The following is a 23425-nucleotide window of genomic DNA, read 5'->3' as shown; positions in this document are numbered from 1 at the left end:
TTGTAAAAAGAAAATTCAAATAGAAAAAAAACATTTTGTTGAGTTTGCGATTCAATACTTTGTTAAAAGCGTTTCAATAATACTTTGTTATTGAAATAAACTTGCTATTTTTTTTTTCTTCTCTTTTTGCATAAGTTATCATATCATTAGTAAACAATACGACATTATGTATGAATTTGAAATTTTTTCGAGAGAGATTTCAAATTGAAATTAAAAGTTGTAGATAAACAATTGAAGACATAAATCCAGAAAAAAAATAAAAGTTGACGAAAAACTGTTGAATTTGAAATTAAAAGTTGACGAAAGATTTTATCCCTTTTAACAGACAGAAAAAAAAAACCATTTTAACAGACATAATTAGGAGGAAACGATGGATTTTATGTGCCATAGATAGAAGGCTAGAGTACGATAAATGTGGAAGGTTTATAAAATTGTAGCAAATCGGAGAAAGGATCTAAGATAAATCAATGATCTGTAATCTGTTCAGTTTAGTCTAGCTAGTTATAAACAAATTAATTCCGTATTTTTCTTTTGCTATAAATTAGCTAAGAGAATCAAACGGATCAGAAACATATATCTTGAGCACAACTAATCTCCAGCATTAGAACAGTTGGAGATCTCTGATGAGACCAAAGTTTTGTCTTTAGAGGTCTATGTAGAGGCAGTGTGGCATGTGTCGTCTCCAAGTTTGAACATTTTACAACACAAATTATGATTTTTTGGAGTCATACATAGACTCACATAGTCTAAGTGTTGAAAATTAAATTGAAAAATTGCCTTGATGACCCGTTGTCCAAACCAAAGGGCAAAATAGAAAATAGAATCTGACTAGTTTAGTGCATATTGCCAAATTATAATCTTACGTTTTGAAACAAAAAATTTGTATGTTCTCCACATTTCGTAAAGTTATAACTTTTCCTATAACCTAGTTACAGTATGTAACTTTTTATTTCCTAATTTATCTCTACTAATCGAGGTCATTATTCACTAAATATAAGTTTCTTTCAGTTCAGATGTCAAACTCAAAAATATTATAGATTTGTTTCAACATTGACACTAAGGTATATGCCCGAGATATGACTAATATATTAATTATTATTTTTTGGTCGAATATTAATTGAATTTCTTAATATGTATTTTTGGGCGGCAAACTCGTAAACTGAAATGTTTATTATAGTCTGGAAGACTGGAATGTTATACTATAAGTACTTACTATTACTATAAACATACATACGATATATGACCTCATTTTTCAAAATATATAACAACAATGATTACAGGCATTGAGTATAAATTGTTAGCTGGAAACTTATACCGTCTTAATATTTTAGCCTATCTGATTGTCTTAGTGATTTGACTTACATAAGTTAACTTTATTATATATCTCTTATTAATAAGAAATCATATAACTTGGAACAAAAACACGTATACAAGTTACAAGTTAGTGCAGCAGCACTGCTCAATGCAATGACTACAAATACTTTGTCATTTCAACTTTTCTCGTCATTCTGATATTCCTACCTCTCTTCACAAAAGGTCATCGAAAGGAAAATCGAAAAGACAAAAATGACCCTCTTCAAAAGGCCGTGCCTTTACTCAAAGATTGATAAGGAAGACCCAGAAGAGGTATTTCAGCGACGAGCCAAATTTTTGATTTACAAAACGCTTCAAGAAGTCGACTATATTTCTCGGCGTTCTCCTCCTTCGTCGTCGTTTCTGCGGTTGAAGCTTTTCCGATTGAAGCTCAAGCTCGGAAAAAGGTTGACTAAGCTGCGTAAAAGCGTAGTATCCGCCGTTAAATTTGGCGGAATTCGAAAGCATTCTCAAGGCGGCGTGAGAACGTTGAATAAACTGTTCCAAGGTGGTGCAACAACCGGACTACCTAGGCCTATTTTCACTCTTGAAGTTTGATTTCTCTTTATTTTGTTTGTTTTGTGTATTTTCTTTTTTCTTTCTTGAGTTTCTGTTGATCTCTATTACAAAAGTTTATCAAGAAATGTACTATGAAGAGATCATGATGAGTTTTGATTCTTTCATAATAAGGGGATAGAAATCGTGAAATTGCAATAACCATTCACTGATATGATTATGCAAAAATATTTATAAGACACGGATATTGCAAATTGCTCTTAATTTGGGCTAAGGAATTTGTAATCGAAATAGTTTTACACAATTCAAACTAACATTTTCACTGAAAAAGACATGGATTGCTCTGAATAAATAGTAACGTTCTCAAATTGATTTTATAGCCCGAACGAATATACAAGCAAAATAATGTACATCATAAACTGTCTTGGAAAAAAAAAAATCCTATGTTGTAGAGTAAACAAATGACCCCCACAAAGAAGACTCACCACTCGAAAAAGGAAGTTCCAAACTAATCAGTTTATGATTTCATCAAGTATCCAAACTAATTCATGATTAATCATAAGATTTAACCACTTCTAACATTGCTAGAGTAATAACAACATAACAATTGTTTTATAGTTGAACTTTGGAGTCTATTGAATAAACCAATTCATGATTATTTATTCCGAGTTCGTGCGATTTCGTGACAATTTCCCCTAGATTCTAACACGAACGATAAAATTTAACTTAAAAATCTTCGTCCTAAGTCCTCAAAATATCTTCGGGTAGTAAAATCAATTTGAAGGAATTGACAAGGATTTAAATGCAAATAAATTATAGTTTCTGTATCTTTCCTTGCCCTTTCCCTTCGTCACTATTTTTCTTTTCAAGCCCTTTTTCCTTTTTTATCTTTTTTTTCTCATCGTCATCGTCTTCGTTCACGTTGTCCTCGTCCGAAGTCATCGGAGGTCCTGCATCACGTTTTCCAAGTTTTAATTATCGCGGGGTCTTCTTCATCCTTTGTTCATCTTCTCTCTTGATTTGATTCGTCCTCGACTGGTAAAGATTTCATAATGCGTACCTTACATATCTAAGATCTCCTGTTAAATTGCTTAGAAAATCTAGGACGATAGAGATGAAATTTCTGAATCCTTTTAGTACCATCCGATCGTCTAAGTATTTTTAGTGCTGAAATTTCCACATTCATGTGAAGCTGATGAGACCTTTTTCTCCTTATTTGTATCAAATTTCTTGAAAGTTTGCGTCTTTTCTCAGATTGCTCCGGGGACCTGTCTATTGAAATTCTTGTTGCTTTACGTTTTATGGATACATGTATCGAAACCTATGGCACATTGATCCAATTGCTTTTTAGTACATAGGTTCTCTTCGTGTTTGAGACTGGTGAATGTGATTGTGGCTTTGGTTTCTTAAATCCAGAAGGGAGGAGTTTGAGGGACAGGAAGCTCATGGAGTAGAGATTCTGTTTGGATTTTTTTTCTTTGTGTCTGAGGATTGGAATCGATCTTCTGAGTTATACCGAATTTGGTTTCTGAAGTTTGTTAAAATGAGTGTGGTGGGATTCGATGTTGGGAACGAGAACTGTGTTATCGCAGTTGCAAAGCAACGCGGGATCGATGTTTTGTTGAACGATGAATCGAACCGAGAAAATCCTGCGATGGTTTCATTTGGTGAGAAGCAGAGGTTCATGGGTGCTGCTGCTGCTGCATCTGCTACAATGCATCCCAAATCAACCATTTCACAGTTAAAGAGATTGATCGGTATGAAATATAGGGAACCTGATGTTCAGAATGATCTGAGGTTGTTCCCTTTTGAAACTTCCGAAGACTCTGATGGTGGAATTCAAATTCGGCTTCGGTACATGGGTGAGATGCAGAGCTTTAGTCCGGTACAATTACTAGGCATGTTGCTTTCACATTTGAAGCAGATAGCAGAGAAGAGTCTTAAGACGCCTGTTTCAGACTGTGTCATTGGGATTCCTTCCTACTTTACAAACTCACAGAGACTTGCCTATTTGGATGCTGCAGCCATTGCTGGCCTGAGGCCATTGAGATTGATGCATGATTCTACTGCCACTGCTCTCGGATATGGTATATACAAGACAGATTTGGCGGCTAACTCAAGCCCTACTTACACTGTATTTATTGACATCGGTCACTGCGATACGCAAGTCTGTGTGGCTTCATTTGAGTCTGGAAGCATGAGAGTCCTTTCTCATGCTTTTGATAGAAACTTGGGCGGGAGAGATTTTGATGAGGTTCTCTTCAACTATTTTGCCGTTGAATTCAAGGAGAAATACAGCATCGATGTATATACAAATACCAAGGCGTGTGTTAGGTTAAGGGCATCTTGTGAGAAAGTGAAGAAGGTCTTGAGTGCAAATGCGGAAGCACCGCTGAATATAGAATGTCTGATGGATGAGAAGGATGTGAAGAGCTTCATTAAGAGAGAAGAGTTTGAAAAGTTGTCATCAGGCTTGTTGGAGAGATTAATTGTTCCGTGTCAAAAGGCTTTGGCTGACTCTGGTCTAAGTTTGGATCATATCCATTCTGTGGAGCTAGTTGGTTCAGGGTCCAGAATACCAGCTATATCTAAGATGCTAAGCTCGTTATTTAAAAGGGAGCTAGGCAGAACCGTGAATGCAAGTGAGTGCGTAGCTCGCGGATGTGCACTTCAATGTGCAATGCTCAGTCCAGTTTTTCGAGTTAGAGATTATGAGGTATGCTCTTCTTTTTGAAGTTAGCAGAATAATAGATTATTACAATGGTTACAGATAATGATGGATTAAAGCATGATGGCGTGTATACCTTTACGGATTTGTTCCTATGAATGGCTGATGTTTCTTTTATTTATGCTTCCCCTATTTTCAGGTTCAAGATTCCTTCCCTTTCTCAATCGGCTTCTCATCTGATAAGGGTCCCATAAACACACCATCGAATGAGGTGCTCTTTCCGAAAAGCCAAGTCTTTCCAAGTGTAAAGGTTATTACTTTACGTAGAGAAAACACTTTCCATTTGGAAGCCTTTTATGCAAACCAAGACGAAATAGCTCCGGATTCACCAAGTCAGATAAGCAGCTTTACGGTATGATATCTTTCAGGCTTCCCTTTTTTTGAATATACATTCAAGCCTTAAAGCTCTGAGTACGTGTTGGATGGTAATGCCACTCTTAGGCTCCACAAATTTAATGGAACGCTTAGTCTATTGTGTTGTTTTTTAGATTGGTCCTTTTCAAATATCCCACGGAGAAGCAGCACGTGTTAAAGTAAGAGTTCAACTAAATCTTCACGGGATTGTCACCATCGATTCAGCTTCTGTGAGTATAATCTGATATCGATCCGTTTCAGATAAGATAGCCTTTATACTTCTGCCTAGCTTGAGTTAAAGTTTCTTTTCTGAATAAAAGCTAATAGAAGATCATAAGGAGAATATGACTTCTGAAGAGACAATATCCGAAAACAACCATCAATCTTCCGCTACGAAGGACGGGGCTTCAGACCCTTCGTTAGGTTCTACTGTAAGTATGATTTGACACCGTCTAAAGAAATACAGTTGCATTGTAAGAAAGCTTAAAGTCCAATATATTAAAAGCTGATCTTGAAGCATTGGCAGCTCCATCATTTCTGAAACATTCAAATGGTTGATCAGGAGATTCCCCAAAGCATCTTATATGCACAAATCCTGAGGTTTGTCTCTCTTGTGTAGGGTAATGATCCGAAGGCTATTAAAAGAATGGAAATTCCAGTTGTTCAGAGCGTCTCTGGTGCGTTGACAAAGAATGAATTATCCGAGGCCAAACAGAGAGAGAACTCTTTAGTAGAGCAAGATCTGAAGATGGAATCGACAAAGGATAAGAAAAATGCTCTTGAATCCTTTGTTTATGAGATGCGTGATAAGGTACTATTCTTGTTTTAATAGACATAAAGCTTCCACCTTTAAATTTTGGGAAAATATGTCTATTCGCTCTTTATGGTTTTATCACTGAGCAGAATCATATTGTGTATGCTGGCAGATGTTAAACACATATCGAAGCACTGCAACTGAGTCAGAACGGGAATGCATCGCCAGAAATCTTCAGGAAACAGAGGAATGGCTATACGAAGATGGCGATGATGAAACGGAAAATGCTTACATCGAGAAGTTAAATGATATGAAGAAGGTAACTCCCTCAAAGTCTTGTATAAAAAAGTTAGCGTCTGCGGAAGAGTTTCATGTCCTAATTGATGACTTTCAACTTTGAGCAGCTCATCGATCCTATCGAAAATCGGTTTAAGGATGGAGAAGAGCGGGTACAAGCATCAAAAGACCTTCTGAAAACTATTGCAGATAACAGAGTGGCGGCAGAGTCTCTTCCTCCTCCAAGAAAGAACGCGGTTTGGTTCTAAACTACAAACATATTTCTCACTCTATTGGCAACAATTTGACTTTTGAGACGGATAAAGTTTGTCTAGGTGGCTATATGTTTTGGTTATAACACCATGATGTTTTTTCGTTTTCAGGTTCTCGATGAATGTAATAAAGCTGAGAGGTGGCTCCAGGAAAGAACTGCGGAACAAGAATCGTTACCCAAAGACGCTAATCCGGAGCTGCAATCTGGTGAAATCAGGAGAAAAGCCGATGCTCTTAACGCGTAATTATAATCTTTCCTTCTCTTATTGATACTCTTCAAGCTGTATATTCACAGTTTCAACTGCAAAAACTTTGGTCTTAAATGATGGAACATAGTTGGGTTGTAACGGGTCGGGTCAAGATCATGTTTTTTACTGATTAAAAGGATCTTGAATGAATGTGTTGCAGGACGTGCAAGTACATTGGGAAATCAAACTCTCCTCCCACGAAATCGGAACATAATGGATCACACGGAAGTAGAAAGTCAGATGATATGGAGCTTGATTGATTTTTTCTTTTTTTTTATCTAATCTTAATTTTGTATCTTCATTCTAAAATTGTGAAGGAAAATAAAATAAGGCGAAACAGTCTCACTGTATTCCTCACGTTCGGTTGATTTAAAACGATTATTTTATTTTTCTTTTTTGTTCTTCTTATGTCAACGGTTTGAAACGATTTATCCTCGAGATTGATTTTTCAGAATTTTCTTTTTCTTATGGTGACTTTTCTTTCGATAATTAAACATTTACCTATTCATAAAATATAATTTTCTTTTATACATGCTCCATGTGGAAGTATAGTCTTCTTCACCTTTTTTTTGGTTTATTGATTGAGGTCGGAAATCAATCTCAATTTCTATAAGACATAAGGTGAAATGCGTCGACAAAAAAAAAAAAGACAAGGTGAAATTTTTTAATCACTTAAATATTTGAACTAGTTGGATCGATTGTGACTTTGACCCAAAAAAAAAACATTGGATCGATTGTGACATATGCAACCAATTTCTATTAGGTGAACATATTAAAAAATATAACCTAGTTGATCTCGATTCCCGATTTGCTTACGTTCATAAAGCTTTGAATCTAAAAAGTAATATGATTATAAATTTCTAGTAGATAGTGATAAAAATCCACACATGGTGGCATAATAGTATCCGCGGGTACAAAGATGGAAACATTCCGCATCGACTACTTGACCACAAGTGTGAAATGTAAAAACCATCGTTTATACACAACTTCATAAGTTATAACATATCAAAATTAACCCTTTAGCTTAACACACATAGTTTTCAATTTATTCGTTAGTTTTATTGTTTCGAGTCTCTTTGCTAATTGAAATTTATAAGTTTAGAAATAGAACAAAAGACGTTTGCTAGACTTGATAAATTTCTTTTGGTGCTGAGTGCTCGACTTGCCATACATAATTAATGTTCTTTAAGAGGTTATATTCTTTGTTAAAAAATAAAAAACTATATATATATAAATATATATATATATACATCTAATTTTGCGTATACAATCCTAAATCTGGACCTAATTTTTTAACCAATCGTACACAAACTCGTACAAATAACACGATTGGAAGGTGAGATCACTAATATCACAAGTACGCGTGATGGTGAGTGGATCCGTATACCCAAATTGAGATGATTCCCAGTTTCTGTCATCCGATTAAATTTTGTACCCCTCGAATCGTACGTGTCCGAATCTTTACGTCAACCAAAAAAAAAAAAAAACATTAAAAACTGTTGTACGAATCTTCATTCTTTGTTATTGGGACCCATTCTTTTTTTTCAAAGTACGTATGTCTCTCCATCAAAAGACAAAACTAGCTAGCCGGTTTAGTAGAAGATAGACCCAACATATAGTAATACTGACTCATGTCATCTATGAAACAAAAACTATATACTATAGTTTATACATTAACGAGGAACCATATAATTGGTGCGTATATAAATATGCATGGCATGTGGATCGTCAAGTTGTATCTTTCTCTTCATTTGTTTTCTTGTTTTGGGTTTATATGAAACAAAGATAAGTTTGTCGACGAAAATTAACGAGAGAGACGGATAAGAGATGAGTCAGTACCAACCGTAATAGTATTTAATAAATTGAACAACAACAAGGATTTATGTCAGAATGAGGCATTTGATTGAATTTTCACAAAGGACCATTGAGGAAAACATGTGGAGGATGCTCAAACACACATAAGCTGTATCACTACCGCAATCTTTGCTTTATATATATAAGTCTTGAATTTTTTATTTTTTGGGTTAGGATTTGTGTTTATATTCTCACATAGATTATAAGTAAAATCATACGTAAATCAAACCAAATCAAATAAAATCCGAAAATACTTAACAATAAACTATTGTTCACAAAAAAAAAAGAACATGATAATTTTTTTTTTTGTGTGTGTCGAGAATTGACAAAGTCAATGACGACGTTCTCTTTTTTTTTTTTTTTTCTTGTAACGAGGGTAATTTCAATGACGTTCGCTTAATTTGTACATTCATGTTCATTAGTCTTCATGAACCTTTATGTCAGTGTCATATGACCGTATATTAGTTCAACTAAAATGCTATTAGAAAAGCAAAACTAAAATACTATTACGTTATTACTTGTTAAAAAGTTTATAATATTACATCACTTGTTATAAGGTTTATAATACTGCATCACTCATTAAACTTTAAATCTAGATGCGTAACCGCATCACACCACGAAAACATTTGTGTATATGTTATTAAATCGGCAGATAACTGATTATGATTCAAAAATAAACTGTGAAACCATAAATTCCTAATTTTCGCAGGATTACCAAAGAAATTGTTGTGTACCATAAAACCAATGTTTCATTATTTGATTTATTTGCGTACATACAAGAGGCGGTTACAACAAATTCGCTCTTTCACACAGTACATCATTGTTTTCAACATTTCATTCTCACTACTCAATATTACTTCCGCTTACAAAAATGTTCATTAACATCCTTCTCTTCACTCTTACCCCCTCCAGAAAACTATCGATTTTCCAATTCATTAATCAACAGATTGGCAGATCTATTGATTAACTGATGAGTGTTTTATCCGTTTTTCAATCAATTTTGGGGCCTTGGGGGAAACCAAACAAAAAATATATATCTCCAAATCCCCCCCCTCCCCCAAGATTAAATTTCAATTTGAAAAAAATAATCAGTTCTTTTTTTTGTTTACTGCTTAAGAAGCGGCGCTTGGGTGTCTTCCCACTGGTCCAATCGTCTCGAAGCCTTCTCCACCTGACATTGACAGTTGTTATTAGTACTAATCCAAAATTAAACATATAACTGTCGTATTTATGTAAATTTATATGATAATTTACCTCTTTATCCCAATCAGTTCGGAAAGTGACAATGAGTAAGATAATAGTTTGCATGAGTGTGCCCCCAATCATCCCTGTCCATATTCCCTGCACCAAATCATTAACCACTTGATTATATTTTCACTTCACACTAATCAATAATTGTTCATTAGAATATAAATGATTTTTTCAAAAATAATGAGATCTACCATAGCTCCCATATCATAGGTGAAACCAAGAACATAACCAATAGGAATCCCAACAATGTAATAACATCCAATGTTAACGTACGCCACAAATGCTTGCCACCCACATCCAACGGCAACACCTGTGTTTAATTAATTTTGTTATTAAATCATTTATTAACTAATCTATTAATAATTTCTTGAAGAGTTAAAAAAAAATAAAAATTACCAGATAAAACAGGTTGAACTCCATTGAGAACTATGGTAATGGCCAAATAAGGAGCGAGTTCGGCTACGGCTTCGGCAACCACTGGGCTATCAGTAAAAACGTAGCTGATGACGTGGCGCCACGAGAGGATCACCACGGCTTCAAACAACGACAGTAAAAATGATACTCCTGTAGTTACTGCGGTTGAAAATGCTGCTGATCTTGGATTTCCGGCGCCGAGTTCGTTACTAACTCTCACACTGTAATTTCGAAACAAATAGAATAATAAAAAATGTGTATTACTTTTTTGTAACAGCTTGTACTTATTTGTTACCACACCACTTTGTATTATAGTAATAAATTGCGTAAGTACTTAAAAATGTCAAAATAAAAACTTTTTTTTTTCACCAACCTTGCAGCTGCGTTGAATCCAACAGATACCATAAACGAGATTGCAGAGATTGACATGCTGCAAATAAATTTAAGATAAGATTAGATTGTAGAAAACTATATATAGTATTAAAAAAAAAAGGATGGCCTTCAATCAAAAAAAAAAAAAAAGGGGATGGCCAGGTCACAAAAAAAGAGTCAGTAATATACATTTTTTTTTTTTTCTTTTCGGTCAAAGAGTCAGTAATACACTTTAATAATCATGTTTGTTTCAACCAAAATTTTTTTTATCATGTTTGTAAACACACTCCCAAATGGAGTATAAATTAACGTTAACTAACAACTTGGGTCTTGGAGTAATCAACACCTTTTAAAATTTTCCCGCGTACAGAAGTGCGTGCCGTTTGTTTACCAAGGAAGACGACACGCAGTTTGGGCTCACGAGAAACGTCAAAAAAACACACTGAATTTTGGCTTGTAACGGAAAGGTAAAAACACGTGGCGAACGCTAATTGCTGATATAAGTCAAGAGTACGACAACAATCATCACATAGAGAGTAACGTGACACTCGTTTCTCGAAAAGGAGATTCCAGAATAGTGTCCAAAAACCCCAAAAAAAAAAAGATTTCTGACAGACACTACAAAAAAGTTCAATAGTTTGATCGGATTGAAGGTATAGGTAGGAAAGACTAATGATAAACAATACCAAATTATTTAATCCTATGTTCACATTCATTGTTCTTAAATCTTATAAATAATAAAAAAACTACCCACTTTTTGTTTTTATTTTTTCATAATCTATCTTTCATGGATAGACTAAAAGTTTAGGAAATGTACTAAAATTTTAATAATACGTGCTTACAATATCTCTATCTTTGCTTGTTAGTATGAGGTGTTATAGTATTTCATAAGGTAAGAAAGTAAAGTTTTGAAATGAAAATGAAAATTATACACTGTGCCAAGTATTGATCCAAGAGTTAAAAAGAAACTTACCAGATGGCTAGAGAGTCCAAGGCGAGTTCAGGGTTCTTGAGAAGTCCGGCAAGGAGAACAAGAATCTGAGAGTACCAAGACTCAAGGCAGAGCATGACGGCGGAAGCGGCCGATAACCGGAAAAAGTCCCAAAGACCATCAAAAGCTTTCCAGCTAAACCCGGTCCAAGTCCGGCGACATCTTGGGCTCATCTTGATATAAAGAACCTGAGCAAGAACGATGATCCACCACGAGAGACTGTGAATAACGGAGAGACCAAGCAATCCCCAACCGAGCTTGAAGACGGCGAGCCAAGAGAGGATCAAGTGGAGGACGAGCGTGGCGGCTGAGATGTAAGCGCTCGGCGTGACGATGCTCTGTGATTGGAGGAATTTCTGGATGGGGAAGTTCACGGCGTAAGCGAAGATCATCGGGATCATACCGTAGACGAAGACTGAAGACACTGATGCCACGTCAGCAGGCTCGTCGAGAGAAGTGAGCAGAGGTTTGGAGAAGATGAAGAGTAACGTCATGGGAAGTCCGGTGAGGAAAAGAACAACGGTGGATCTCTGTAAGTAGACTCCGAGCATCTCGTATCTGTGAGCTCCGTGTGCTTGCCCACATAATGTCTCTACTGCACTTCCCATTCCAAGCTGTCTCACCGGAAAAAACAAGAAACAAGAAACGTTAAGGGAAATATTCTTTAAGAATCAAGAAGACAAACCGGTTAATTGACCAGATTTTGAATCTGATCTAAACCGGAACTGGTTTAATCTGTTGAAACAAAAAAAAAACTTACCATGAGACCAAAGGTGAACATGTTGAAACCGCTGTTTCCGAGAGAGGCGGCGGCGAGTTGCATACTTCCCATATGACCAGCGAAGATACGAGTGAGCATCGACATGCCATTGTTGATGACGTAGACGAAGATCGCCGGACCCGCCAGGTGTATGAGAAATTTCAGCTCGATCAACGCGGCCAAGTAAATCCGCCGGAGATAAGGCAAATGAGTGTCCGTTAACACACTCTCCATCCTGAAATCTACTTCCGATTTCGTCGCCTCAAGTAACGGTTGCTGCAAGTTTTCAACGGCGGCTGCGTAGGCTGCTTCTTCCGATCCCATTTTTTTTTTGTTAGAAAAAATTATTTATGAAATGGAAAAAAGACAGTGGAGTAGTGAAAATGGGGTCGGAGGAAGAGATGATTATTATGTCTCTACGAATCTTTAACTCTTTTTCTCTGAGTCTGTGTCTTTCTGCGACTTGGCTCAGAGGAGCTGTAATATAAAGGCGATTTTTTGCCGTGTCTACTGACCGAAAATATTTATTTTTTTATTTTATTGACGGAAAGAGAAAAGAAAGCCCAAAAAACAGAAACGAGGATAGGCAAATTACTTTTGTTGCCCTCTCCGTTTATTTAAATAGTTAAGTTCGTCGTATGTGACAGCAAAATAAACTGGATATTTATGGGAAAAAAACTATTAGTAACGACTAATAATGCATTTTTTTGCAATCATAACTATATTTGTCAGAGCCTATATTTATATATAGGACCACAAGAATCAAGAAGCATCAATTGTATCGTAGATAAAATGGTTTTGCCTAGTACAACTTCGTTTCGTTTTCATGAAATAATTGACGGCATATATCGATAAGTTTATAAAATTGTATACATACTTTTCTCTTAAGAATATCTGTGCTTTCTCTAAAAATAGTTTATCATGCATGCAACTTTAATCACAGCATTTATCTCTTCGTATTTACTTATGTTCTTTTGACATTTGTTTATCGTACTAGTTTAATAACTACATCAGTAGATAGATATAGTAATACTCATAATAAATATTAATGATAATTGATAGGAGTACTAATCTATACTTCTGACCTCTTTTTTTGGCAACAATATCGGAATAGGTATTAGTTCAACATGCTTTAAGCCCTTTACCAAAAAAAAAAAAAAAACAAATCATGCCATTTGCTTAGGGTGTTAACATTTCTCAGGAATTAAACGCAGAAAACAAAGCACAACACGTGATTTTAATGTCCATCCCAAGAATAAAGTCCACAAGACACACTCGACAGTCAAGAGAGCAATTAAGTAAAATTTGACACTCCGTTACGTAAAGTTTGGTATTTTGTGGTAAGGCTTTTCTGTATTCTTAAAGCAAAGCCCCATTGAATTTTTTCCTTTTTAGATTTATATCCGATTCGTCAGATCGCGTACTCCGACTGATACTGAGGGTTGCGCATGTTATTTGATAAAATAAAAATTCCCAAATCTACAACGAACAAACATTTGAACCCAAGCCCAAGTGATCAATGGTATATACGCATATAATTTGCAAATGGTCTAGTTCTTCGTCTTCGCTCAATTGTACCGGATGTAGTCTGAATGGTTACATGACCACCACAATACCCTAGACGATTCAATTACATACCCCGGGCATGTTTTAAATGATTTTTAACAGATTTGTCAAGATATATAATATCGAGTTAGTTTTTATTTTTTGACATCATGAGTTAAGGTACGTTGGAAAATATGGCAATGGCGTCGTGGGCAAATGGCAATGACGAAAAACAACTAGTCAGTGGTCTGAAACCACATGGCTACATTTATATAGTAGTATTTTGTGGAAAAATTTACGTCTTCAACTTAATTTTTTTTATAGGATTAGCCGATTAGGTATATGTACGCCAAAAAATTAAGCTTTTTTTACTCATATAATAAGAAGTAGAATAATAACTTCTGTTTGACCCAGAAAAAAAGAACAATAATTTCTGTGAAATTATTCATTTGGAAACGGAGAATAATTTGTTGTCTGTCGGTTGACTCATTTCCGAATAATAATCTCTCTTGTGTAAAGGAACACACAAAATTAAAAATAAAGTGAAGATGGATCGATCGAATATGGATGAGATCCAGAAGAAAAATATAGACTACCAGATAAGATTCGGGACTTTACAAAGATTACTATGGATATGGTTTATACGACACGTAACTTGCATATTGTTAATTATATCCCATAATTTATCCAATATATATCTAAAAAAGTAATTAACAACTCCAACTACACGATCAAAATTGAACCATATCAAAAGAGAGGGAATCGACAAACTCATTGGTACGCTGGATTTTAGAAACGATCAATAATGATGAGTACATGCTTATGATTTAATAGATTTCAAACCATCACCATCAATTAAAGTTGTAAAGCAAAAATAATGCTAACCAAAAATTTTACTTTTTATTTTATTTAAAATCCAGGTATGATATGTAGATAATACCTAAGTCTGAATGAGATCTACATCAATCCCATCTGCAAGAGCATAGTGTTGGAATGATTTATTGGTTGCCGACAAAGAAAACGTATTAGCTGCAACCCATCTGCGATCGAACTTCCAACAAATGCCATTGATTTACTTCAGATATCCGACTCTTCCTTACCATACTATACACATGTGAAAAGGTTTAGTTATATTCTATGTAATTTTATTACAATTAATCCTCAACTCCAGATCGGAATGTCATATTACATCATTCCTTTAAGCAAATTCTAAAAATTACAATAGATAACTCAATTTACAAACATAGTTAGTATTTTGATGTCTTTTTATATCTTATGCGAGAGACCTTCCAAACCTAAAAGAAAATTTCACATTCAAAATTTCGACACTCGATCTTTTTTTTGGATCTCATATGAATAATGAATAGAAGCAGATTTAACGGATATTTTGTTTGATGTAAGCGTAAAAGAAAAGGGGAAAAATATGTAAACGTAAAGAAAACATATAAACTTAACAGAAGAAAAAAAAAGAAGATGTGACGTACAAAAGGTGCCACGTTGGACATGCCAAACTCGTGCTTTTAAAATTGACAAAGACAATTTTGATTGGAAGGTCAAATTACGTTGACCATTGAGTCGCAAACGCGGCGAGATTACCAAACGCCCAAATAAATGAGATAAGAAAAGTGAGTCGTTACTTTAGCAGCCTCCACAGCTAAGCACACGGACAGTTTACACGAATCTCGTACTCGGTATTGTTGATGTGATTTTTTTTATATATATCATTATATTGACTTATGGAGTTATGGAGTATTATTATGTGCAGTATTTTCAAAAGTCATTTTCAGAAATATTGTCAAGATATTAAATAAATAAGAATAATTGTGGCATTAGTTGACCCACGAATGTGAATCGAGTAATTATACCTTTTGTGATTGCATATTTGCATGTAATATCTTTTCCATATTACATGATAGAGTTCATGTCCCAAAATTAATATAATTGATAACTATTGGACTCGCCTATACTTTCTAGATATTATTCTAGATGCCATCAAATTAACTTTCATTATAGAATTATGATACATCATGTGTGTAGTGTACGTGTTTTCTTAGTTTTTATCTTTTATATTTAATAAAGATTAACACGTCAGGTATGATACATCATCATACATGTGTTTTTACCCCGTATAAAATTTCAGACAAAAAAACAAATTATTACAAATTAAAATATATTGAGACGAGTAGGGCTATAGGCTCTTTAATATGAACAGAAATTCCCTTGGTTGTTCGGAAGAGTCTTAAATGAAACGAAGTTGATATTTACAGCTTTGTTTTCAATATACTATTAAATTGGAGTATTTTGTCATGATGACGCTGATCAGATTGTTAACATTTTTTTTATCAAATGAGAAAGCGCACTTTCTGCATCGAATACAAATGTGTATTTTCCTTACGTAAACAGAAAATTGATGTTTGTCAAAGTCAAAGGAGCCACAATTTAGCGTCAAACACTCAAACAGTTCACGAAGGGCAAGTAGTAGTTGAGCAACTAAGCATGCAAACATGAAACACTCCGACCAAGTTTGTAAGATTGTTTAATTAGCAATAAGTAACTTTTATTATGCGATATTTAATCAAACAGTTTAATTGGAGATTGTGGAAAGAGACTGTAAGAAACTATCTACGCTCACCTAAATGTTTTGGCTAAAATTAATACGATCGATGAGTTGCTAAACAATTTGTTCAAAAAAGGAACAAGGGTGGCTAAAAGGGGGCATTCAAACATTTTAACTTCGAATATTTTTTCCAAATCTTTAAAAATATTATTGTTTTTTTTTGTGCACCAAAGAGATATCCACAAATTGGCGTAATTAAGAAAGAATCTTACATAGCACGTTGACCTAGTTCGATAAATGTACGCATTAGAATTTTATAACGAATACAAATTTATCGATGAAAGACAACAAAGTTCCCTAAGATAATTTTAGTAAGATGTGACAATATTTTTCAGATAATTTCATATTTATATTTACAAGAGAGTGCGCTTCTCATGTTCGAGTGTCATTGCAATTTTGGGAAAATAAAAGACTAATTAATCTGCTCGGGTTCCACCGGGCTGAGAGGATGACGTACATGCCCAAAGTCCAGAACCTTTTGGTTATCTAAAAAAACCATCAACCATGTTATGTTAGTGTCTATGTGCAGGCTGTTTTTCGAATGCTATTTGATTATTTCTGATTATAGACTCTCTTACCCATGACTTATCGACCATTGCTTCATAGGTCGTCGTAACAGCTAGATCTCTACTCGGAAAATCATCTCATGATGGGCTTTTGAACATATCCTAGTAACTACTGACTAGTGATAATATATGAAAAGCAATAATCCTAAGTTGATATATAAGTCGCATAACGGCATGAGTGACAAGAATTGTGGACGATCTGTAGTTGATTTACTATACAATAACCAGGCGAAGCAAGATAAATCAAGAAGCTCATGATCCTGTTCAGCTATAATAATTTTGATGCGTCCTTCTATTACAGCTAGTGATGGTACTACTTAGTGAGTTGGAGTTTGTATTCGATTGTTGGCCTTTTCTTAAGTATTTGATCTCGATCATAACGCTTCAGTTTTTTACTCAAAATCTCTGTATAAACTCTCAAACTAATGAATCTTTTTTTCTTTTGATGAAAAAAAGAATGATGTTGTTTTCTATTGCCTATAATATAACATAATTATAAACACAAGTTCACGAGGTCTCCAACAACCGGTTGAGCCTATGGTGTGCCGTGCCTAGGATTTTGGAGGCCTTAGGCTAAAATTAAAATGTGACCCTTTTAATGAAATTATATAAAAAGTCAGTAATCAAATGTGTAGTAATATTTTTAAAAAATTTGGTGAAAAAATAGTTATACTTTTATGCAGCTGAGGATCGAATTTGAATAAAATAAAAATATGCACAAGACAAATTAACCAACTAAAGAAATTTTAATTCACTTGTTAAATGTGACCTCTAAACTTAATAAATAAGATGTGACCTTAGGCGAATGCCTTTTTCATTTCACTGTAGGCACGGCTCTGCCTATGGTATAATACAACTAAATATGTAGATGTGAACATATATGCTTCTCTAATATTATACTGATGTCAACATGTGTGATGCATATAAGTCGAGATTCTTGCGGGATCTTAGGGTAAATTAATTCTATTACTCGAGAATCTCGAGGTAAACAATTCAACAACTAGTTTCGCGTGTTGATGTATACAACTCGAGGATCTCGTGGGATCATATTGTACATTGTCGATCTATAGTCTATAGATAAATTATATAAATTAAAGAATGTGAGTTGGTAAAATGTATAAACAGATAAGTGAAACGACTTTTTCAACTTCAAATCAGTTTTTTTTCGTCAGGTTTAGTTATTTTTATGGTCTCAACTAAATTTTTTTATTGGATTGCATGGCATCTATAAATGGCATTAATGATAACATTATGGATTACACATTTTTTTAAGAAATACATCTTGAGATTCCTTATTTTAAAAATAAAAATAATTCGCGATTTTGTTTTTATCTACGGAAATAACCTTCACACCGCTCCTATTATTCTTCTATTTACTCGTTAATTTATTACTAGAGGGTTTTTCTCATCTTTCTTGAAACTCGAAAAAGCATATGAATAAGATTTTGGAGTTTAATACTCGTATTATTATACACTAGATTAATTATTGACATTGTTTATTATATTTTCAAATATCGGAATAAGTGGCATAATGACAGCTAGTTATTTTAAGTACTTTTATTAATCCAGTGTCTACTACTCCATCTCCGATTATTAGGCCATTGGTTAGGAATTAGCCAATTAGGATACATCAATCGTAATTCATAAATTATTATTATTAGTTCATTCATTTACCGAAATGAATCGATTTCAGAAAGAGAGTCCCTGTATATAATCATCCTTATAGAATAAAATTAGGCATCTTTTTGACATTTAAAGATTCGTGATCTAATTAATATATGCATGCATGAATAAAGCCCTTATACATATGACGTATGAAAGTAGATTACCAAACTATTCAAAACTTATCGGACTGAATTTAAAATCGAGTTCAATAAATAAAAGATTATATATGAACATTTTTTATAATAAAAGATTTTCAAGAATCATGAATTAATAAGATAAAACCTACTTGAAGCGGTCTGGTCAACGTACAACTTTCGTAGTTTACCATACACGGCGAGATCCAAGGTAAACACAAACTGACTAGTCAACCGGTCTTCGTATAACCATGTTGGTCCAAAAAAAAAGCCACAGTCTCTAACTCCAACGGATCAGTTTCAGTGATTCGAATCTCGTGAAGAAGAAGAACATAGAGATTGTACATTAGTCGATGGGTTTCATATGATAATCAAAAACGTAACTAGGTCCAAGATGATAAATGGGCCTTCTGGTTTAAGAAAAGCCTAACATAAGAAAATCAGAAAAATTGGGCGTGAGAAGAGAGAGTTGTAGAGTGATTTTATTTTTAAACGCCATAAAAATAGTAATCTTTCATGAATTTGATTACTTTATAATAATAGTTCTTATTACTTTTTAAAATATTTGTTATTCGTCGTTTTTTGGTTACCTAAGAAAGGCAAGCCTAAACCGGGTTTTGCTAAATTTGTAACGAATCTGTGTGCCGTGTGGGTAATGCAGATATTTAAAAAAGTCACTAGCTAGTGGTTCCTCGATGTACACAATTAGTAAGCAAGCATAGCTTAAGCAAAGCCGGCACTACGAAACAAAGAATGAGATATATATAATATGAGTGTGGTCCGAGATCAATCAATATCTCAGAGGAATATTCCAAGTCTGAGCACTAAAATGGTGCCGTTTAAAACACTCGCATGTGTTGTGGCCACAGGCTCACTACGACTGAGTCACTTTTTTTTTATATATACTTTAAAAGGTTGAGTTACTTTGTTTTCTCCGTCTGCCATTACACCATGTTATTAATTTCTATGCGTAGTAATTTCAAGGACCGTTATTTACTAGTTAAGTTGATTAAAAATGATGAAGATTATGCGTTCCCATTTTACTACATTGCACTATTCTTAGTAAATTGATAGTAATTGTCGTAGGTGGAGCTCGATCTTAGCGAAAACATGAAATTATAATCATATGTGGATCCATCGATCTTTTCTTCTCTTCATCCTCTCTTGTTCTTGTACAAGAATTTTAGATAGTCAATCCTCGTCAAAAAACATTTTGAGCGTTAAAGAGTCAAATGAAAAACTAGAGAGATCAATAAGATTTCGAGAGAAGAAGAGAGATGTGACCGTGAATCAAAGAGAAAAGAAGATGAAGAATAATGAAGAAAAAAAAAGAAAGATTAAAACGTGAAGAAGAGAAAGGGATGAAAGAGAGCACTAATAAATAAGATAATATGGACAAGTGTGTAAGAGGACATGATGTGGAAGTGTACGAGGGTAAAATCGTCTACTTTATGAGGACGAAACTAAACTTGCTAATAATTTTGTATGCGTTGTAATTTGCTTTATTTTAGGAAAAAAAAAACATTTGTCTCGAGTGAAAATACCATAAACTTGAGTATAAAAAATTTTCCAGTGCTTCTAAATCCTAATAGAAAACTTCACTCCCTGTTTTCATCGTGAGAGAAAACCATTATCGCCGTTGGTTTTTTTCTTTTGTTGAAAATACCATCCAATCAACAAAAACTGTTAATTTACAAAATGCCACATGTGTTTTACAGCTGAATTTTATTTCAGAAACAGATGTGTACATGTTAAAAAAAAATAGAGAAAATAAATAAATCGAAACAAATCAGAGAGACTAAGAAAGAGTAATCAAGTGAGAGAAACCAGCTTAAGCGTCGAAAGCGACGATTTCTCCATCCGTGAGAGCAAATCTGCAGAGCTATTTCTCCTTCATCATCTTCTTGGTCACGCGCCGTCTCTGGAACTCGGATCATCGTATCCAAAGTAAGCTTTCTCCTTTTTAGGCCAATAATATTGCTTTTCATTTACCCATGTGGTTGTGTGTCGATATTCGCTAGCTTTTCTCCTTCTGTAGTAGAAATTCTTAACATAAGGATTAGATCAGTCAGGAATTGAAATCGGAATTAATCGGAATCAGATCTAATTAAGCATCGTGATTCAAATGGCAAAGCAAAGTACTCTCTTTTGTGTATGTGTGTGATTTTGACTCTCAATTGATGGATTCAACAGTTGAAAGCATACGAAAAAATGGAAATGGATTCGGAGAATAAGTTGTTGAAGACGGGTTTGGTTATAGTGGCGACACTTGTTGTGGCCAAACTCATCTTCTCTTTCTTCACTTCCGATTCCAAGAAGAAGCGTCTTCCTCCGACTCTCAAAGCTTGGCCTCCATTGATCGGAAGCCTTCTCCGATTCATGAAAGGCCCGATCGTTATGCTTAGAGACGAATACCCTAAGCTTGGAAGTGTGTTCACAGTGAATCTTCTTCACAAAAAGATGACTTTTCTCATTGGTCCTGAAGTCTCTGCACATTTTTTCAAAGCTCCTGAATCTGATCTCAGCCAGCAGGAAGTGTACCAGTTCAATGTGCCTACTTTTGGCCCTGGAGTTGTCTTCGATGTCGACTATTCCGTTCGCCAGGAGCAGTTCCGGTTCTTCACCGAGGCACTCAGAGTCAACAAGTTGAAGGGTTATGTGGATATGATGGTTACTGAAGCTGAGGTAAACACAATTTGGCACCCAATATGTGATTTTTCTTTGTCTTGCTTTCACAAATGAGTTTATGTTCACTTTTCATGCTTCTCCTTCATTAATACCGTAATGAACGTACTGCTATGAAAGGAGGATCTGGTTGTCTCTTGAAATCTTCTACTGAGTGGGTGTTTGTTTGTATGCTTTTGTCTGTAGTTTCATTTTATAAATACTTGTCATTTGTTCTTGGCAGGATTTCTTCTCGAAATGGGGAGAGAGTGGGGAAGTTGATCTAAAGGTTGAGCTAGAGCGTCTCATCATCTTGACTGCAAGTAGATGTTTACTTGGTCGAGAAGTTCGTGACCAGCTTTTTGATGATGTCTCTGCTTTGTTCCATGACCTTGACAATGGAATGCTTCCCATCAGTGTTCTCTTCCCATACCTCCCACTTCCAGCTCACCGTCGTCGTGACCGTGCCCGAGAAAAGCTTTCTGAGATTTTCTCAAAGATCATAGGGTCAAGAAAACGATCTGGCAAATCAGAGAACGACATGTTACAGTGTTTCATCGAATCAAAGTACAAGGACGGAAGACAGACAACCGAATCTGAAGTCACCGGTTTGCTCATCGCTGCTCTATTTGCAGGACAACACACAAGCTCTATCACTTCCACATGGACCGGTGCTTATCTGATGAAATACAAAGAGTATTTCTCAGCTGCTTTGGATGAGCAGAAAAGCTTGATTAAGAAACATGGAGACAAGATCGACCACGATATCTTATCCGAGATGGATGTTCTCTTCCGCTGCATTAAGGAAGCATTGAGGCTTCACCCTCCATTGATCATGCTCATGAGAGCCTCCCACAGTGATTTCAATGTGACTGCTCGGGATGGAAAAACGTATGACATCCCAAAGGGTCACATCATTGCTACATCTCCTGCATTTGCCAACCGCTTGCCGCATGTCTTTAAAAACCCGGACGCTTACGACCCTGAAAGATTCTCCCCGGGAAGAGAAGAGGACAAAGCCGCAGGAGCATTCTCGTACATTTCCTTTGGTGGAGGTAGGCACGGGTGTCTTGGAGAGCCGTTTGCTTACCTGCAGATCAAAGCCATATGGAGTCATTTGTTGAGGAACTTTGAGCTTGAGTTGGTTTCACCGTTCCCTGAGATCGACTGGAACGCTATGGTGGTTGGCGTTAAAGGGAACGTGATGGTGCGTTACAAGCGGCGCCAACTGTCTTAGAAACAGGTTTAAGTTGGTTTTGCAACTTTGGATTTTCTCTTTGCTTATGCTTGCTTTTGTACCTCTTTGGTTTTAGTTTTGTTGTTTGATTGTTCTTCTGCTACTTTAACCGTTCTTGCTTTTCATTTCGCTTTCCAAGTTTGTTGGTTCTGCGAATTTGCTAATTTAAATGGAGATTTGATGCGGAATTTCTTTGGTTTATGCTCAGTTACTATAGTACTACTCGCACAGTGTAGCCAGTTTAAGTAGTCTATACGAAGGTATGTATATGGTGGTAATGAGAAATGAGCTTAAACTGAAGACCAGGTTGTGTTTCTTTATAATCTGCTTACACGGAATATGGATTCAGAAAAAAAGAATTTGATGATAGCCAGAGTAAAAGCTGCTCATCAACCATAGTAAGTTTGAACATTCATTATGATAATTGCAAATATATATATATATATATAAAAAAGAAAGAGGTAAAGTTTAAAATAACATTTGTGTTATATAACGGCCGGATTTAAAAGTTAAATGTCTGGAAGTCTATGTGAGTGTTGAACATTTTATACTAAATAGGTTAAATTAACATAAATGTGAATTTTGATACCATCGAATTAATTTTAAGGACTAATAGCATGCATTTAAAAAAAATGTAACGGGGAAAATTTGAAAATTTTAGAATAATTAAAAATGAAAGGTAAACTAAAAACATACAGTCATCTACAAATCAAAGAAAAAAAAAAATTGGCAAAATTCTGTTTCTGGAAGAAAAAGATTGTGGTATGTGATAAACCAAATATTTTGAACTACTTAACGTTATATCTTATATTTGGGAAGAAGTCCATCAAATCCTTGTGCTTTAAATAAAATC

At 35.0% G+C, this 23425-nt stretch overlaps 4 protein-coding genes across 6 annotated transcripts; 3 read left to right on the top strand and 1 right to left on the bottom strand.

The window, feature by feature from the left end:
• The first annotated feature begins 1566 nt into the window (after positions 1-1566).
• On the top strand, positions 1567-1911 carry LOC18993712. Its single transcript, XM_006417267.1, has one exon. The coding sequence runs from the start codon at positions 1567-1569 to the stop codon at positions 1909-1911; it is 345 nt and encodes a 114-aa protein (XP_006417330.1).
• Positions 1912-2751: 840 nt separating this feature from the next.
• Positions 2752-6937, top strand: LOC18993711 (heat shock 70 kDa protein 16). Of its 3 annotated transcripts, none has more exons than XM_006417266.2 (10): positions 2752-2907; positions 3286-4585; positions 4737-4949; positions 5086-5181; positions 5272-5382; positions 5571-5762; positions 5878-6024; positions 6110-6238; positions 6365-6495; positions 6663-6937. In XM_006417266.2, the coding sequence occupies exons 2-10, from the start codon at positions 3413-3415 to the stop codon at positions 6760-6762; spliced, it is 2292 nt and encodes a 763-aa protein (XP_006417329.1). In that variant the 5' UTR covers positions 2752-2907; positions 3286-3412; the 3' UTR covers positions 6763-6937. The 3 variants fall into 3 exon arrangements, with proteins under 3 accessions (XP_006417329.1, XP_024008368.1, XP_024008369.1); XM_024152600.1 differs by having other exon boundaries at positions 2757-2907; positions 3221-4585; XM_024152601.1 differs by having other exon boundaries at positions 2764-2907; positions 3228-4585.
• A 2161-nt stretch (positions 6938-9098) lies between these two features.
• Positions 9099-12578, bottom strand: LOC18993710 (protein DETOXIFICATION 36). The gene is made up of 7 exons (XM_006417265.2): positions 12145-12578; positions 11367-11998; positions 10395-10451; positions 10004-10242; positions 9799-9917; positions 9611-9697; positions 9099-9527 (listed from the first exon to the last, which is right to left on the bottom strand). Exons 1-7 carry the CDS (start codon positions 12466-12468, stop codon positions 9462-9464), a joined length of 1524 nt encoding a protein of 507 aa, XP_006417328.1. The 5' UTR covers positions 12469-12578; the 3' UTR covers positions 9099-9461.
• A 7880-nt stretch (positions 12579-20458) lies between these two features.
• On the top strand, positions 20459-22755 carry LOC18993709 (sterol 14-demethylase). Its single transcript, XM_006417264.2, has 3 exons — positions 20459-20618; positions 20865-21356; positions 21580-22755. Exons 2-3 carry the CDS (start codon positions 20883-20885, stop codon positions 22570-22572), a joined length of 1467 nt encoding a protein of 488 aa, XP_006417327.1. The 5' UTR covers positions 20459-20618; positions 20865-20882; the 3' UTR covers positions 22573-22755.
• Positions 22756-23425: the final 670 nt, after the last annotated feature.

The sequence above is a fragment of the Eutrema salsugineum genome, unplaced genomic scaffold (assembly GCF_000478725.1).
Source record: "Eutrema salsugineum unplaced genomic scaffold, Eutsalg1_0 scaffold_5, whole genome shotgun sequence".
NCBI classification, from domain to species: domain Eukaryota; kingdom Viridiplantae; phylum Streptophyta; class Magnoliopsida; order Brassicales; family Brassicaceae; genus Eutrema; species Eutrema salsugineum.
Note: the sequence above shows the minus strand (reverse complement) of the source record. Positions and strands in the feature narration are given on the sequence as shown.

Bases quoted from the DNA above. Each gene is read 5' to 3' on its own strand.
- LOC18993712 (XM_006417267.1), top strand. From the start codon at position 1,567: ATGACCCTCTTCAAAAGGCCGTGCCTTTACTCAAAGATTGATAAGGAA.
- LOC18993711 (XM_006417266.2), top strand. From the start codon at position 3,413: ATGAGTGTGGTGGGATTCGATGTTGGGAACGAGAACTGTGTTATCGCA. The intron at 4,586-4,736 runs GTATGCTCTTCT...CCCTATTTTCAG, and splicing joins TTCGAGTTAGAGATTATGAG to GTTCAAGATTCCTTCCCTTT. The intron at 4,950-5,085 runs GTATGATATCTT...GTTGTTTTTTAG, and splicing joins GTCAGATAAGCAGCTTTACG to ATTGGTCCTTTTCAAATATC.
- LOC18993710 (XM_006417265.2), bottom strand. From the start codon at position 12,468: ATGGGATCGGAAGAAGCAGCCTACGCAGCCGCCGTTGAAAACTTGCAG. The intron at 10,243-10,394 runs GTTGGTGAAAAA...TCGAAATTACAG, and splicing joins GGATTCAACGCAGCTGCAAG to TGTGAGAGTTAGTAACGAAC. The intron at 9,698-9,798 runs GTAGATCTCATT...GATTTGGTGCAG, and splicing joins CCTATGATATGGGAGCTATG to GGAATATGGACAGGGATGAT.
- LOC18993709 (XM_006417264.2), top strand. From the start codon at position 20,883: ATGGAAATGGATTCGGAGAATAAGTTGTTGAAGACGGGTTTGGTTATA. The intron at 21,357-21,579 runs GTAAACACAATT...TGTTCTTGGCAG, and splicing joins TGATGGTTACTGAAGCTGAG to GATTTCTTCTCGAAATGGGG.